We start from the raw sequence: 15,264 nt of genomic DNA on the forward strand, positions 1-15,264 counted from the left end.
GGGTACCCAAGAGTTAGTCCTACCACCTGGTACCATTCCATTCTGTATGCTATTTACTCTCTCTGCTATTTGTGAGGGATTTAAGGACCTAGGAGTCCCCTCTTTCTGATTCTGTGTGGCTGATTTGATCTCTACTCCAGTGAGAGGTTTTCTCCATTCCTGGTAAGAGTGGAAAAGACTCAGGAAAGATGGGGGTGGAGATAGAGGCTGTGAACCTTCAACCCTAGAGTGGGTTCTTTCTCCAGTCCCTAGCCCTCCCAGGAACACTGCTCTATACTTAGCGTCTGCCCTCAGATACATCTCTGTGTATTTTTTTTTCTTCCCAGCAATTCAGTCCTCTATCAAGCCAAGTCCCTTCTCTGGAAACATCTACCACATTCTTGGCAAAGTGAAGTTTTCAGGTAACTTTGGTAGTTGGAAGTGGAGCCCTACACCATGGAGCATGTGCAGCTCATGGTGGGAGGTTTGGGTTTTTTCCAAGTCCTGGGACTTGAACTCAGCTCCTGGGCACTGTCCTTGAGCTTCTTTGTGCACAGGCTAGTGTTCCACTACTTGAGCCACAGTGCCACTTCCAGCTTTTTCTGAGAAGTTTATTGGAGATAAAAGTCTCACAGACTTTCCTGCCCAGGCTGGATTTGAACCACGATCCTCAGCTCTCAGCCTCCTGAGTAGCTAGGATTACAGGCACAAGTCACCAGTGTCTGGCTTCCTGATGAGAGTTCACAGCCTCTGCTGGTACTCTTCAGAGTGCTCATGCCTCTCAGACTACAAAACCCTCCTCTGACCATACCAAGCACCACTTTGCCCCAGATCCTCACACTCTACACTGGAGGGGCTGTCCCTGGATGACTTTCTCAGGCCTTGTTCCAGAGACTCATGGCCCACCCTTGAGCCATCCATAGACCTGTCACCAGGACCTGCCTATTGCTGAGTGCACCAGGTCCCAGTCTGGGTCTGTCAAAGTCTGAGCCTCAGCTTGTCTGGTTCTCTCTTCTGTGTAGCAGACCTGCTAATTAGCCTTAGGCCTCTGAAGCCCTTGCAACTTCATGGTCTCTCCTGAGCCTCGGAGTCAGAAGGCCTCAAAACTAGTACAGTTGGTAAACTCAATATTGAGGAAGCAGAGTCCATCACTTTCCTCAGGATCAGCATTTTCTACGGTCTGCAGTCAAGATGGGAAATGTTTATTATTCCTTGGAGGGAGGAAATGTGTCTGCTAAGATGCCTTCAGCTGGTATAGCAGAAAACCCAGTTTCACTGGTACGTGTTAACTGTTTAGCCAGGCATTAAGAGGTTGAACAGGCTGGTGCCGGTGGCTCACACATGTAATCCTGGCTATTCAGGAGGCTAAGATCTGAGGATCACAGTTCAAAGCTAGCCAGGGAAGGAGAGTCTGTGAGACACTTATCTCCAGTTAACCTCCAGAAAACTGGAAGTGGTGCTGTGGCTTAAAGGCACTAGCCTTGAGCGAAAAAGCTCAGGGACAGTACCTAGGCCCTGAGTTCAAGCCCCACAACCGTCAAAAAAAAAAGGCTGGATAGCAAAGGCCACTAAGTATGTCTTATGTTCTTCTATTCTTTGTAAGTGAGCTTATCGTCAGATTCCTAGGTTCTAGAGCCAGACTGTATCTACCTAGTAGGGAGAGGCTGGGCCTGCAAATGAGCAGGACCTAGCTCATTTGCAAAATCACTGGGCTCTCCTGCCTTGCAGGGCTATTCCCAGTCCAGTGCAGATACTGCTCCTCTTACAAATTCAACAGCCTTGTTTTCTCCTGCCCTGTTAATATTATCCATCCGACCACCCTTAGCCAAGCCAGAAACTACTTCTGCTTCTTCCTCTCTCGGCTTTTCAGACTTGCCACTAGTCACATCGGTTCTCCTGCAGTTTCTTAGGACTCTATCCCAACCATTGACTTTTTTTTTCTTTTTTTCTTTTTTTGGTGGTCCTGGGGCTTGGACACTGGGCTTAGGCACTGTCCCTGAGCTCCATTTTGCTCAAGGTTCTCACTCGACCACTTGAGCCACAGCACCACCACTTCTCACTTTTTCTGTGATTAATTGGAGATGGACTTTCCTGCCCCGGGCTGGCTCTGAACTGCTATCCTCAGATCAAAGCCTCCTAAGTAGCTAGGATTACAGGTGTGAGCCACCAGCACCCAGCTTAACCATTGACATTTTTTACAGTGTAGCCTTAATCATTTCTGGATGGGGTTTTAGGAACCAACATTTGTTCTCCTTGTAGACTCAGAAAGGACCATGGAGGTCTGCTACAACACTCTGGCCAACTCCCTAAGTATTGTGCCAGTTTTGGAGGGACCCACACCACCTCCTGACTCGAAAAACACACCTCAGGACAACAGCGGGCAGCAGGAGTGCTACCTTGTGTTCATCGGCTGCTCCCTGAAGGAAGACAGCCTCAAGGACTGGCTCCGGCAGTCAGCTAAGCAGGTGACTTTCAGTACCCAGATAGAATAGCATAGATATGACCAGCACGCCCCAGGGATGATACTGGCCCCTGACAACTCCACCCCTCTTTCTAGTCTGTATCTCACAGTCCTAGCCAGCACTTTTAGGAACAGTGGGTAGAACCTTCATTGGGGCAAACTCTGAGCAGATGTGGTATGTGTACTCAATGAGCCAAGAGCACAAGCTCTGCACACTAAGGGTGCAAAGCCTCTTTACACAGGCTCAACAGTTTGCCTCACCTAGAACTCTGGGAATAGAGGTGGCTGGGCCTGGGTCTTTTGTAGGTGCTCAGTTCTGAGGCATAGGCTACCCCACCTAGATGAGCTTTTGGGACTATGTGGGGTTCTCAACCTTGAATTCTCGTCCTCAGCCTCCAAGTTTTAGGATTACAGGTGTGCCACCACTCCAGGCTTTGGATAAATTCTTAAATGATACTTGATTGTAAGGCCTTAGGCTGTCCCTTTTGTCTAGATTCTCAGGGATGAGAATCTGCAAGTTGGCAGGACACTACCCATTTACAGAGCCACTGGGCTTTCTCCCATTTGCTTCCTCTTCAGATGGCAGACAGGCAGGATGTCATGTTTAATTCAAGCTAGTTTATATGCTTTCCCTCTGCTGGGGGCTTCATGATAGAACGGACTGCCAGAGCTCTGGGCCTTCAACAGCCCATGCATTCACTTTGCAACTTACTCTCTCCCTCCATCTCTGCCTAGAAACCTCAGAGGAAAGCTCTGAAGACTCGGGGAATGCTGACACAGCAGGAAATCAGGAACATCCACGTGAGTATCCTCCCCAGGCCCAGGGCTGTCCTGGGCTACGCAACTCTTTGTCTTTTGGGTTTCCTGAGGGAGGAGCTGTTTATAGGGCATGCTGAAAGGCTTGCTTCTCCCAGACCACAGAGGGAAGCTGGTTAAGACCAGCCTGGCAGCTTTAGTTAGAGGGTAAGCGGCCTCTGGTTGACTTGGACATGAAATGGAGGAGAGCCAGTACCTATGAGAGTTGCAGGTAATGGAAGGCCTGGCCTCGTCACTCTGTTCAAGTAACTGCAGAAGACCTGTCCAAGATGAGCCATAACTTGGAATTACCTAGGGCCCAAGAAAAAGCATTCTGGGCTGGGGGTATGGCCTAGTGGCAAGAGTGCTTGTCTCGTATACATGAGGCCCTGGGTTCAATTCCCCAGTACCACATATACAGAAAAAACGGCCAGAAGTGGCGCTGTGGCTCAAGTGGCAGAGTGCTAGCCTTGAGCAAAAAGAAGCCAGGGACAGTACTCAGGCCCAGAGTCCAAGGCCCAGGACTGGCCAAAAAAAAAAAAAAAGCATTCTACATCCAGAGTGCACATGAGAAAGCTTTGGAATTCTGAGGCCAAGATGAGGCCTCCTTGATGAGCCCTCACAAATTCCAGGCTGATTCTTAGCCTCTGTCCCCAGTGGGCCTGTCACCTGTCACAGTGATGACTGGATGGGGCAGAGGAGGACTCTGGAACTCCTGGAAGGCCCTTAGCATAAAGCACCTACCAGCCTGGACAGCCTGGATGCTTCTTGGGAGGCCACAGTGGGCATAACAGAAGGCAGTCCTCATAATGCAGCCTCCTCAGAAGCAGACCTAGACCAAGGATTTGAATACATGTCATTTGTTTGGGAAATGATTCTAGGAGACATTAAATATGTAAGTAGGGACTGGGGATGTGCTTAGTGGTAGAGTGCTTGCCTAGCATGTGTGAAACCCTAGATTCAGTTCCTCAGTATTGCATAAACACAAAAAGCCAGAAATGTTTCTGTGGCTAGCCTTGAGCAAAAGAGGTTCGGGGACAGTGCCTAGTCCCTGAGTTCAAGCCCCAGGACTGACAAAATAATATAATAATAATTAATAATAATGTAAGAAGCAGAAGGGAGAGATAAGAGAAGCAGACATGGCTAGTAAAGAGCATGCTATCAAACCAGTGCCAATGTGAGCAGTGGAAATTTAATTATACTAGGAACTCCCAGAAATCCTCCCCCTGAAAGGCAGGGGATCACATCAGTCATTAGAGGTTGCTATGGGTGTTACTGTAATGTCCTGTTTGTCTGACTATAGCAGAGTAGCCTAAGGCTATCTTGCTAGCATAATAGGCCACAGTTCGTTTGTTTTTAATGAGTGAATGATAGAAAGTAGTCATAATTCTAACAAGATTCTTCCAATAGGTGAAACGTCATCTGGACCCCCTACCTGCAGGCTACTTCTACAATGGCACCCAGTTTGTCAACTTCTTTGGTGACAAGACTGACTTTCACCCACGTATCCTTAGAAGTACTTAGTCCCTGTCTGGAACCTGGGGTGGCAAAGCTGGGACATGCAAGCCTCTTAGGAGGAGAGGTCTGCAGTCCCAGTGCTGGGCACACCAGAACACACCACAGGGCTGAGCATCTCCTGGAGGCCGTTTAAACTTGTTGAAGTTAGATTTGTCCCTTAGTATGCAAATGATAGTGTTACTCTGTGGGGTATAGTAGTAACACCCTGAATTCTGCAGTCATCAAAGTCATGATTTACAAGTTAGGAGAATGGCCTGGTGATAGCAGTTCATCTATGAAAAGATAGATGGTAGAATTTGAGACTGGGAGCTGCTATGTGCAGGCTTCCGTTCTAGGATCTCATAAAGGCTTTCTGTCAATACCTGTCAGTCTTTGTAGGTGTGATACTGTCTGTCAGGTATCTTAGTGTTCCCTGTCTCAACTGCCTCTAGCTCCCTCTGGACCAGGCAGCCTCCCTTGTCTTCTAGGCTGGAGGCACTCTTCCTTAACCACACACCAGTCATGGACCAGTTCATGAATGACTACGTGGAAGAAGCCAATCGGGAAATCGAGAGGTATAACCGTGAACTAGAGCAGCAGGAATACCATGACCTCTTCGAACAGAAGCCCTAGAAGCTGGGCCTGATGTCCACCCAACATGGGTGAATGAATGGGGTGTCAAGCCCCATCTCTCCTAGAGGCCTCTGGGAGGGGCTGTTTCTGTCCTCCTTGGCCTGTGTGTGCTGGCTTGAGTACATGTTGTCTTTGTTCTCTCTGCAGCGCCAAACGCTATCACCTGCATCACTGCTGGGGGGGTGGGGGTGGGGTCTTCAAAGATGAGCACACAGGGCTGCCAGTATGTTCACAGGTAGTCTAGGCCCTCTGATCTCTGGTAACAGTATTTCCCTTGGTCTGCTGAGGCACCATGGGAGAGTGTGGGCTAAGCATTTAGATTGCACAGAGGAACTACTGGGACCTAGCTACCCTGGGACCTAGGTACCCAGATATCCTGGCTACCCCAATGGTGACTATGCCTGAGTAGCCAGACACCATCCCAAAACAGCCATCTTCCTTGATGGTGCATGCTGTCCCTGCCTCCTTCCATTGAAGGAGCTGGCCTGCTGGCCCTGGGTCCTGTCCAGCACGAGTGGCACAAGCCCAAGCTATGGAGCCAGGAGCTCAGGTTGAGAATCACAGCACATTCTGAATGAGAAGGTTTCCCTGATGAGCTAGGCTGAGGGAAAGGCATGATGCTTTCCAAAAGTGTGTGGCTCTTGATAATATTAACAAGATTGGCTCTCCTATAGCATGGTTTGGTATCCCTAATTTGGAGACAAAAGGAAGCCTACTGCCCAGGCTTCCAGCAGTGCTTTACCTCTCTGTCAAAAGGAGTGGCCTGCATCCTGCCTGGGGTCTAATCACTTGTGGGGTGTCCATCTCCAACACCCAGTCTTCCTCCCGTCCATACTAAGGAAGGACTACTTTCAGCCATACACTTCAGGAAACTCGTGCCCCTAAACCTTGCTCTTGGCCCAGGGTTTCTTTGGCTCCTCAGTATTGGGAGTTTCAGAGTTTCCATACCCAAGTCAGAATTCCTTCCAGTAGCTTTGTTTCTAAGTGGACCATAAAACAGAGGGGAAATAAAAATTGTGTCCAGCCCAGTCTTTGGGATTAAGTGTGCAGGAGCAGGGGGCCATAAGCACTGATATTAGGTGATGTCTTCTAGGACTTCAGCGCCTTAGCTGCTTGGGTTGTAAATGTTTCCTGAACTTCACATACTTCTTGCATGCCTTAGGAAAAAGCACATAGTTGAAACCAGCATCGTTTAATGTAATGTAGAGGGGTCTTGACAAAGACCCCTGGTGCAGAGGAGAGCTGGGATGGAGCACACGTGTCCACAAGCCTGGCCACAGAGAGCCCTGCATGCAAGTAGCAGAGCAAGACTTTGTCAAGGGCTGCTCAGAACAATATGCTTGTATTGGAAAGCAATTTATCCCTGAAGCCAAATGAACAAAGCTTCAAATACCATTATATGAGAAATCTTGCAATGAGAAAGGCTCCTGAAATTCAGGCCCATGTGCTCTAGTCTTAGCTCCAAAAGTCTAGGAGCCTCTAACTTCTGGCTGGCCAGAGGCCAGGGTCCACAAAGGCCTTGCCTCTGCTTCAGTATCAATAACATAGATCTTAAGTGCAATTGATTAATAAGCAATGAGTTACTGTAGCTTCCTTTAGCTCTACTGAGCTCTTTTTAAAAACTCGAACACGAGCAGCCTTAGAAAAGGGAAAAGCGGGGGTGGGGTGGGGGGGTAGGAACTACAGGCCATTTAATTCTTTGACTGTGAAGTTGTTGATGGAAGCTCTGGATGTCGGAGCCCAAGCCATTTCCTTGCTGCCCTGGCCTGGCAGTCCGGCTGCTGCACAAGAGTTTTTAAAGAGGGTTCAGGGTCCGCAAGACAGCGGGCCTTCCCGCCACGTGGGGCTGTACCACATGGCACACTTGGTTTCTGACTATTGTCCCTAGAAATGCTCTATCACCACCTGCCCTTCAGTCCCTATTCCTCTCCAGGTAGAGGGAAAATGATTACCTCAACTTGAATATGAAACTGTGATTGAAAAAAGACAAAATGGTAACAAGTATCAAAGCCAAAAAGGCAAAATGGACTGAGGCTCTGTAGACGCTCCCCAGCCTGCTCGGGAGTGTGGAGGGGCACCCTGGTGAAAGGGCATTCCTGGGCACCCTGCTGTGCTCCTGGAGAAGGGCACAGCACAGCACACTGTGAGCTCTTGGCGGATCCTCAATCCTCCCGGGAACCTGTTCTGACCATGGAGTTTGAAGTCCACTCTATCCCTTTGGGTCAGGGAGTGAGGTCTTAGGCTATCTCCAGAGGAAAAGCCGTGACACTGTGTTTCAGCCTCTGACCTTGGCAGTGGCTACCAGGGACAGGCAGAGTCCTCCAGGGGCTGGCATGCTGCTGCCAGCTTTCATGTTAGCTGCTTCAGTTTCATGTCACCAGAGTGAATGTGATCATGGTGAACTCACTGAAGTTAGGTGTCTTTTGTTTTAATATGGGATTTTTTTTTTTTAAGGAAGCCGTAAAAATTGGAGAAAATGGGATCACCCTAGGGAGGAAAGGGCTGCTAGTGAGGAATTGAGTTGGCCCACCAGCCCTGGGGCCCTAAAGAGGCCTGGACACTGGCCTAAAAGCTGAGATAAATCGCACCTCCTAAATTGTTGGGATTTTGGAGAATTTTTGCACAGTAATAAGCTCTGGGTGTTCTTTGGGCTTCTCAAAAGGGAAAAGTTCAATTCAAAGATTGTAAGCTATTAAGTATTCCAGCCGTGTGGCTGGCTAGTTGGATAGTGTACCTCAGAAAGTAGGTGAGAAATGGCTTCCTTGTTGCCCCAGGGGGTCAAATACTAATGATGTAAGAGCTCACTTACCTGCCAAAATTCACTTTTATACTAGTTTTTCAGTGCTTTAATATTTGTAACTTAAATTTTAAAACTCATATTTACAAACACTACTGTAACTTCAGTGAAACTGAATTGTGTGAATGAAGCTTTTTGCTTATAGTATTTATTACACTACTTAATTCAGTAAATATATAAAAGTAGCCTTCGATTTATTTTTATATTATTTTACACGTTTTTACCTGCAGTTGTGTATGTGAATTTACCTTGGTAATTAAGATGTAATGCTAAGGACCAATAAACTATCACTTAACAAGCAAGGCCTCCATTGTTGCCTGACCTGGACACTGCCCCAGTGTCCTTAACGAGGGGTGGGGCAGGGGCATTCCTGGGGACCCAAGCATCTTCCCAGCCTGGCTAGGATGCCCCTTTGCTGGAGCTTCTGTGAGAGGAACACTTGAGGAGCTGTGGCTTAGTGGTAGAGTGCTTGCCTAGCATGCATGCATGAAGCCTTGGGTTTGATCCCTCAGCACTACATATACAGAAAAAGCTAGAAGAGACTTTGTGGCTCACTGTGCTCAAGCTCAGGGATAGTGCCCAGACCCTGAGTTCAAGCCCTAGGACTGGGAGGGAGGGAGAGAGAGGGGAACCCTTATGGCTCATACTTCCTCAGTTTCCAGAGTTCACAGGAAGAAACCTCTGGCTCACAGAGTAAGCCCTTGAGAAATGAGGGGCTTACAAAAGCCTCTTGGAAAAACCCTCCCACCTCTACCTGCCAGATTGCACACATACATACACACACCCCTTTTTTTCTTTCATTGCTGAGGATTGACTCCATGGCCTGGATGTTAAATAAGCAAAATAAGCACTCTACCATGAAAAGCATAGAACTCTTATCTCCAGCCCCTATCCTAGTCTTTATCAGCCATGGCCTGCAATAGAAACCATGCCTTCACCAGCTGAATGGTTCTTCTAGCCTATAATACTCCTCCAGGTGACCCCTCAAACCCACCTTATAAAAAGGAATTACTGGGCTGGGAATATGGCCTAGTGGCAAGAGTGCTTGCCTTGTATACATGAAGCCCTGGGTTCAATTCCCCAGCACCACATGTATAGAAAATGGCCAGAAGTGGAGCTGTGGCGCAAGTGGCAGAGTGCTAGCCTTGAGCAGAGAGTAATCCAGGGACAGTGGTCAGGCACTGAGTCCAAGACCCAGGACTGGCAAAAAAAAAAAAAAAAAGGAATTACTGAGGCTGATGCAGGTGGCAGCTGAGCGCCGTCCTGTGCTCAGATCCAGAGTGGGGCCTTGGAACTGCCAACTCTAAAGGAGAAGTTGGCCACAGTCCTGGAGCTCTGAGGAACAAATGTAAATACAGGAACCATCCCTGCAGGTCCAGGTTCCGCTTGCCCAGCAAACACAGCAGGTGCCTTGGGTGCCTGGCAAGCTCATATCCTCTCCCAAGGGTCCCACAGCTCTTGGGGGCAGGGAGAATCATAGCCTGTGGGGAGAAGAGCTGATCTGGAAGGGACACAACCCCCAGAGGCCTCAGGCTTACCTCAAGGGGAGGCAGTGTTCCTGTGACCTAGAGCTTAAGGTTTACAAGTTCTGTGAGTCCTGTACAAAGCTTCTTGGAAGCCTCTGATAGATGGGAGGGGGGGACCACTGTGTCACCCTCCCCCAAGCCACATCATCTAGCTTCCTGCCACTCGTCCTGCTGGCCATAGGCCCAAGCTTCTTTACCAACCCACAGACTTTAAGGGTTAGTGAGGGAAAATAGAAGTGGAGAAGGGCTTCTTAGGTGAATTTTGTATGTATGTGGGAGCTTGGAAGTCAGGAAGCAGGGATGGAGGAACATCTCCCCTCCACCCCTCCCCATCTCTCAGTGGTGACCAGGGACTACTGAGAATGGCTTGATCGCAGAGCCACAGAACCTGAGAAGCCTAAGTGTGAGTTAGAGGCAAGGATTTCATGTGGAGTTGCATTGAAGAGCGCCAGAAATAGGGATGTACCAATTTGTCACACAAGGTAGGGGACAGTCCATGCAACACAACCACAGCCCATGACAAAGGGAATGGCTTGGTTCAGGGCCTGGAGTGGTACCAGCCTCAAGTCCAGCAATGCCCAGACGCATTGAGATGCCCTCTATCCCAGGTAGCTTCACTTTCCCCTGGCAGTGAAGGCAAGACCCTCCCTTCTCTAGAGGGGTCCCCAAAACCTGGGGTTCCATTCCTATCCCTGCACCAGACACTGGTCAGAAAAATGGGCTCACTTTGTTAGTTCTGGCCAAAAGCCACTTCCATGGGCCCCTTTGGGAGCTGGACGGGAGAGGAGGGCTTGTTCCCCACACTGGCACCGTGGCTCCTCCCCTGCAGGCCAGTCAGAAACCATTCTAGTTCACTTTACACAGGTTGATTTTGCCAGTCTTTTCTAGTACAAGTAACAGGAAATGGGTTTGTTGTGATGGCTGTAGGGTGGTTTGTTGAGTTTTTCGTTTTGTCTTGTTGTGTTTTTGTTTTGCTATTCCTGGGGCTTGAACTCAGGGCACTGTCCTGGGCTTCTTTTTGCTCAAGGCCAGCACTCTTATCACTTGAGCCACAGTGCCACTTCTGGCTTTTTCTATATATGTGGTGCTGAGGAATCAAATCAAGGGCTTCATGTATGCGAGGCAAGCACTTTACCACTAGGCAATATTCCCAGTCCAGTAAGGTCGTTTATTGGTTTGTTTTTTTTTTCATTTTTACCGATAATCACATTTTAATTAGTATATGTTAGTTGTAAAAGGGGGGGTTCATTGTGATATGTCCACACATATATACAATGTATCCCTACCAACCTTACCCCCTCTTGCTCTCCTCCATCTTTCTCTACCACCACTCCTTTTTCTTTTTTTCTTTTTTGTGGTGCCATCCTGAGGCTTGAACTCAGGGCCTAGACACTTACCCTGAGCTTTTTTGGTTAGTGCTCTGCCACTTGAGCCACAGCTCCACTTTCAGCTTTCCAGTGGTTAATGGGGATAAGTCGTTTGATTGGCTTTCCTGCCCGGGCTGGCTTTGAATCACGATCCCTCAGATCTCATCCTCCTGAGTAGCTGGGATTACAGGTGTGAGCCACCAGTGCCTGGCTTTCTTCCCCTTCTTAACACACGAGTTCCAACAAGTTTCACTGTTCCATTTTCACACATGCCAAAACTGGGTACTGGGGTTTGAACTCAGAGCCTCCAGCTTGTACAGCAGGTGCTCTACCACTTAAAGTACATCCTCCATTCCCTTTCTTTTCATGAAGTAAAAGAAAGGTCTTTCAGAACTGGAGATTTACCTCAGTGGTAGAGCAATCTGCTTAGCATGTGAAAACTCCTGGGTTTGATCCTTAGCACTACAAAAGAAAAAAGAAAAAAGGAGGGGGGCTGGGAATGTGGCTTAGTGGTAGAGTGCTTGCCTAGCATGCATGAAGCCCTGATTCGATTCCTTAGTCCCACATAAACAGAAAAAAAAAAAAAAACGGAAATGGTGCTGTGGCTTAAGTGGCATAGTGCTAGCCTTGAGCAAAAGAAGCCAGCGACAGTGCTCAGGCCCTGAATTCAAGCCCCAGAACTGGCAAAAAAAAAAAAAAAAAAAAAAAACGGTCCATTGTAATGTGGGCAGGCCTCTGTGCCACACCAGGAGCATAAGAAGAGCAGCCACACAGCCATCCTGGAAGAAAAACTGACAAGAATCCCCTGCTGATTTGACAATAAAAGTGGAAAAATCCAAAGTGGAAAATAACTAATATTTTGAAACATTTCCAAGAACCTTTTGTTTCATTCCCTAAAAATATTAAGAATAAATTTGTCCACAAATAATTCCTTTTCTTCCCGGGCCTCTGCTAGACTAGACTAGTTTCAAAAAAAGACACAAAGAGAAAACATTGAATGGAAATAAAAATTTATTTCAAACGATTTGAGTATAAATCTGCAAAAGAAAAAAAGTGTGAATGTATGTCTGTTTTATCCCTACAATACCTACTGCTTTTCCTGTACCAATAAATTGATCCACATGTGATTTGAGACCAACCCACGGAAAACGTTTGTGGAAATCCATTTTAATCAGTAAAAAGCTGGGCATATGGGACTGGGAATATGGCTTACTGGTAGAGTGCTTGCCTACCATGCATGAAGGCCTGGGTTCCATCCTCAGCACCACAGATACAGAGTAAGCCGGAAGTGGCACTGTGGCTCAAGAGGTAGAGTGCTAGCCTTGAGCAAAAAGAAGCCAGGGACAGTGCTCAGGCCCTGAGTCCAAGCCCCAGGACTGGCCAAAAAAAAAAAAAAAAAAGCTGGACATAGTGGTATGGCCAGCTATGGCAGGAAGCACAAAGAGAAGACTCCTGGTCCAGGGTGGCCCAGGGGAAAAAAGGTAAAACCCTCTCTCAAAAATAGAGCAAAGGGGGACTAGGAATATGGCGTAGTGGCAAGAGTGTTTGCGTCGTATACATGAAGCCCTGATTCCCCAGCACCACATATATAGAAAAGCGGGAAGTGGCACTGTGGCTCAAGTGGCACAGTGCTAGCCTTGAGCAAGAAGAAGCCAGGGACAGTGCTCAGGTCCTGAGTTCAAGCCCTGGGACTGACAAAAAAAATAGATCAAAGCCAAGTGGGTCATGCCTATAGTCCTATAATCTAGTCATCTCAGGAAGCTGAGATCTGAGGATCCCTGTTGGAAGCCAGCCCAGGAAAGTCCAGGAGATACTTAATATACTTAAGATGCTTAAGATACTCCACTTAACTACCAGAAAGCTGGAAGTGGGGCTGTGTGGTTCAAGTGGTATGCCTTGAGCATAAATGTTTAGGGTCAGCACCCAGACCCTGCATTCAAGCCCTAGGACCAGAATTAAAGGAAGACAAATAAAAAGAAGGGAAGGGAAGGAAAGAAAGGGCCAGAGTAAAAAGGGTGGAGGTGTGGCTCAGATGATAGAGTTCAAACCCCAGTTAAGGGGGAGGTATGCACACACGCTGGTCTTAGGCTAAAGCTCAAAGCCTAAGTGCCATCCCTGAACTTTTTTGCTCAAAGCTAGAGCTCTGTCACAAACCACAGCTCCACTTCTGGCTTTTTGCTGGTTAATTAAAGATAAGAGGCTTGGGGAAGTTTCCTGCTAGACTGGCTTTGAACCATGAATCACAGATCTCAGCCTTCTGAGTAGCTAGGATTGCAGGTGTGAGCCACCATCCTGGCTGTTTTCACTTTTTTTTAAAGGTCCGTTGTGGGGCTTGAACTTGGCCTGGGCACTGCACAGGGCCACTTCTGGGTTTTGTGTGGTTAATTGGAGATAAGAATCTCGTCGGAACTCTTCTGCCCAGGCTGGCTTCAAACTTTGATCCTCAGATCTCAGCCTCCTGTGTAGCTAGGATTATAGGTTTAAGCCACCAGTGCCCTGCAAGCTTGAACTCAGGGCCTGGGCACTGTCCCTGGCTTCTTCAGCTCAAAGCTAGCACTCTGCTAGCACTCTTGAGCCATAGCGCCACTTCTGGCTTTTTCTGTTTATGTAGTATTGAGGAATTGAACCCAGGGCTTCATGCATGCTAGGCAAGCACTCTACCACTAAGCCACATTCCCAGCCCATGTTTTTACATTTTTAAGAAACCTTATGACTCCAAAATTTCATGCCTGGATGAAAACCCAAATAATAGAGAAGGACAACAGGAAAAGATGACACGATAAAGAAGGTAGTTCTAGTTTGAAAGTAAGACTTCATGGAATTTTCTAAACAGACTCCATTTCAGCCTCTGTGGGTTTTTTGTTGTTTTGGTTTTTTTTAGCTTTTAGCAAGGATTTATTTTAGTAGTACAGATAAAAATAGAAATGGGAGGAAAAGGGAGAAATGTTTCCTGCTCCCTGTGCAAAAAAAAATTTAAAAATGGGGGCAAAAGACTCCTTTTTAGTTTCATGCCCAGAAAGAGTGGAAGGAAATCTTACCCAAAGGGTTGCCTGGACCTCCCCAGTGTCTTCCCCCTACCGTGTGCACCAGCATCCTGCCAGGACTGGAGCTAGTGGGAAAGGTGGTCTAAATGGGGCCTCCTGCAGCCTCAGCTCTGAATTGTCAACTGGTGGCCAAGACAGTGGGCCAGTAAGAAGGAGAGCTAAATTAAGTATAAGCAATAAAGAAGGAAAGTGAAGGGATGGCAATACAGAATGGACGTAGACTAGCCAAGGACGACCTAGAGGTGACCAGCCATCCAGAGAGCCTGAGGGTCTCCAGCTGGAATTCCACCAGGAGCAGGTATGGGATTCCAATGAGGTGAGGAGGGATTAGATGAAAGGTAAAGTTGGCACCCGTGGTGGCTCATACCTCTGTAATTGTAGCTCCTCAGGAGGCTGAGATCTGAAGATCATGGTTCAAAGCCAGCTCAGGAAAGCCCATGAAACTCTTATCTCCAGTTAACTATCAAAAACCCAGAAATGGAGCTGTGGCTCGTGTTAGAGTGCCAGCCTTGAGCAAAATAATCTATGGGACGAAGGAAAGTGAAGTTGGAGCGAAGACCAATGGAATTTGCCTCAACACCTGCTGGTTAAAACTAGGCCAGGGTTTGATTGTTTCTGTCTACCGGGTGGTTCTTGGAGAAGCTGAGCTGTGGAGATGGAATTCGAGTCAGAAGGTGGAGGGGCCCCACATGAGGGCAGTGGGGCAGGCCCGGAACCTTCCTGCCCAAATGGAATCAGTGACCTTAGAGCCTATAGATCCCTGCCCAGTACTAGATGCTAGCTGAGTCTAGCCTTAGGCTCGGGGAGGGCCATAGAGATGTCATCCTAAGGGGAGCAGGTTCCTGTTGAATCTCTGAAGAACAGGGGTTCCTGGACCCCTTGGATTAAAGCTGAGGTAAAAAATGAGTAAACTACTTGCTTTCATCCCAGATTTTGGAAGTTACTTAACAAAGTATTGAACCCTTGCTAGCTCTGGTGTAGATAGCACCTTTGAATATGCATCCTATGAAGAGCTAGGAACTTAGATACACATGCACACACCACTCATTACTTCACTCCACCTCATGCTTTAGACTGTGTGTGTGTGTGTGTGTGTGTGTGTGTGTGTGTGTGTGTGTGTGTGTGTGCTGGTCCTGGGACTTGAACTCAGGGCTTGCATGCTGTC

The 15,264-nt window shown here is 47.8% G+C and overlaps 1 protein-coding gene across 2 annotated transcripts in view; it reads left to right on the forward strand.

The window, feature by feature from the left end:
• The window catches only part of Dnaaf9 (dynein axonemal assembly factor 9), a 120,914-nt gene extending 114,197 nt beyond the window's left edge, over window positions 1-6,717 (forward strand). For both annotated transcript variants that reach the window (XM_048348887.1, XM_048348886.1), the window contains exons 33-37: window positions 327-401; window positions 2,239-2,444; window positions 3,176-3,241; window positions 4,646-4,739; window positions 5,253-6,717. In XM_048348887.1, the coding sequence (XP_048204844.1) occupies window positions 327-401; window positions 2,239-2,444; window positions 3,176-3,241; window positions 4,646-4,739; window positions 5,253-5,365 (554 nt within the window). In that variant the 3' untranslated portion in view covers window positions 5,366-6,717. The remainder of the gene's footprint in view (window positions 1-326; window positions 402-2,238; window positions 2,445-3,175; window positions 3,242-4,645; window positions 4,740-5,252) is intronic.
• Window positions 6,718-15,264: the final 8,547 nt, after the last annotated feature.

Source organism: Perognathus longimembris, chromosome 6 (assembly GCF_023159225.1).
Source record: "Perognathus longimembris pacificus isolate PPM17 chromosome 6, ASM2315922v1, whole genome shotgun sequence".
Lineage (NCBI taxonomy): Eukaryota > Metazoa > Chordata > Mammalia > Rodentia > Heteromyidae > Perognathus > Perognathus longimembris.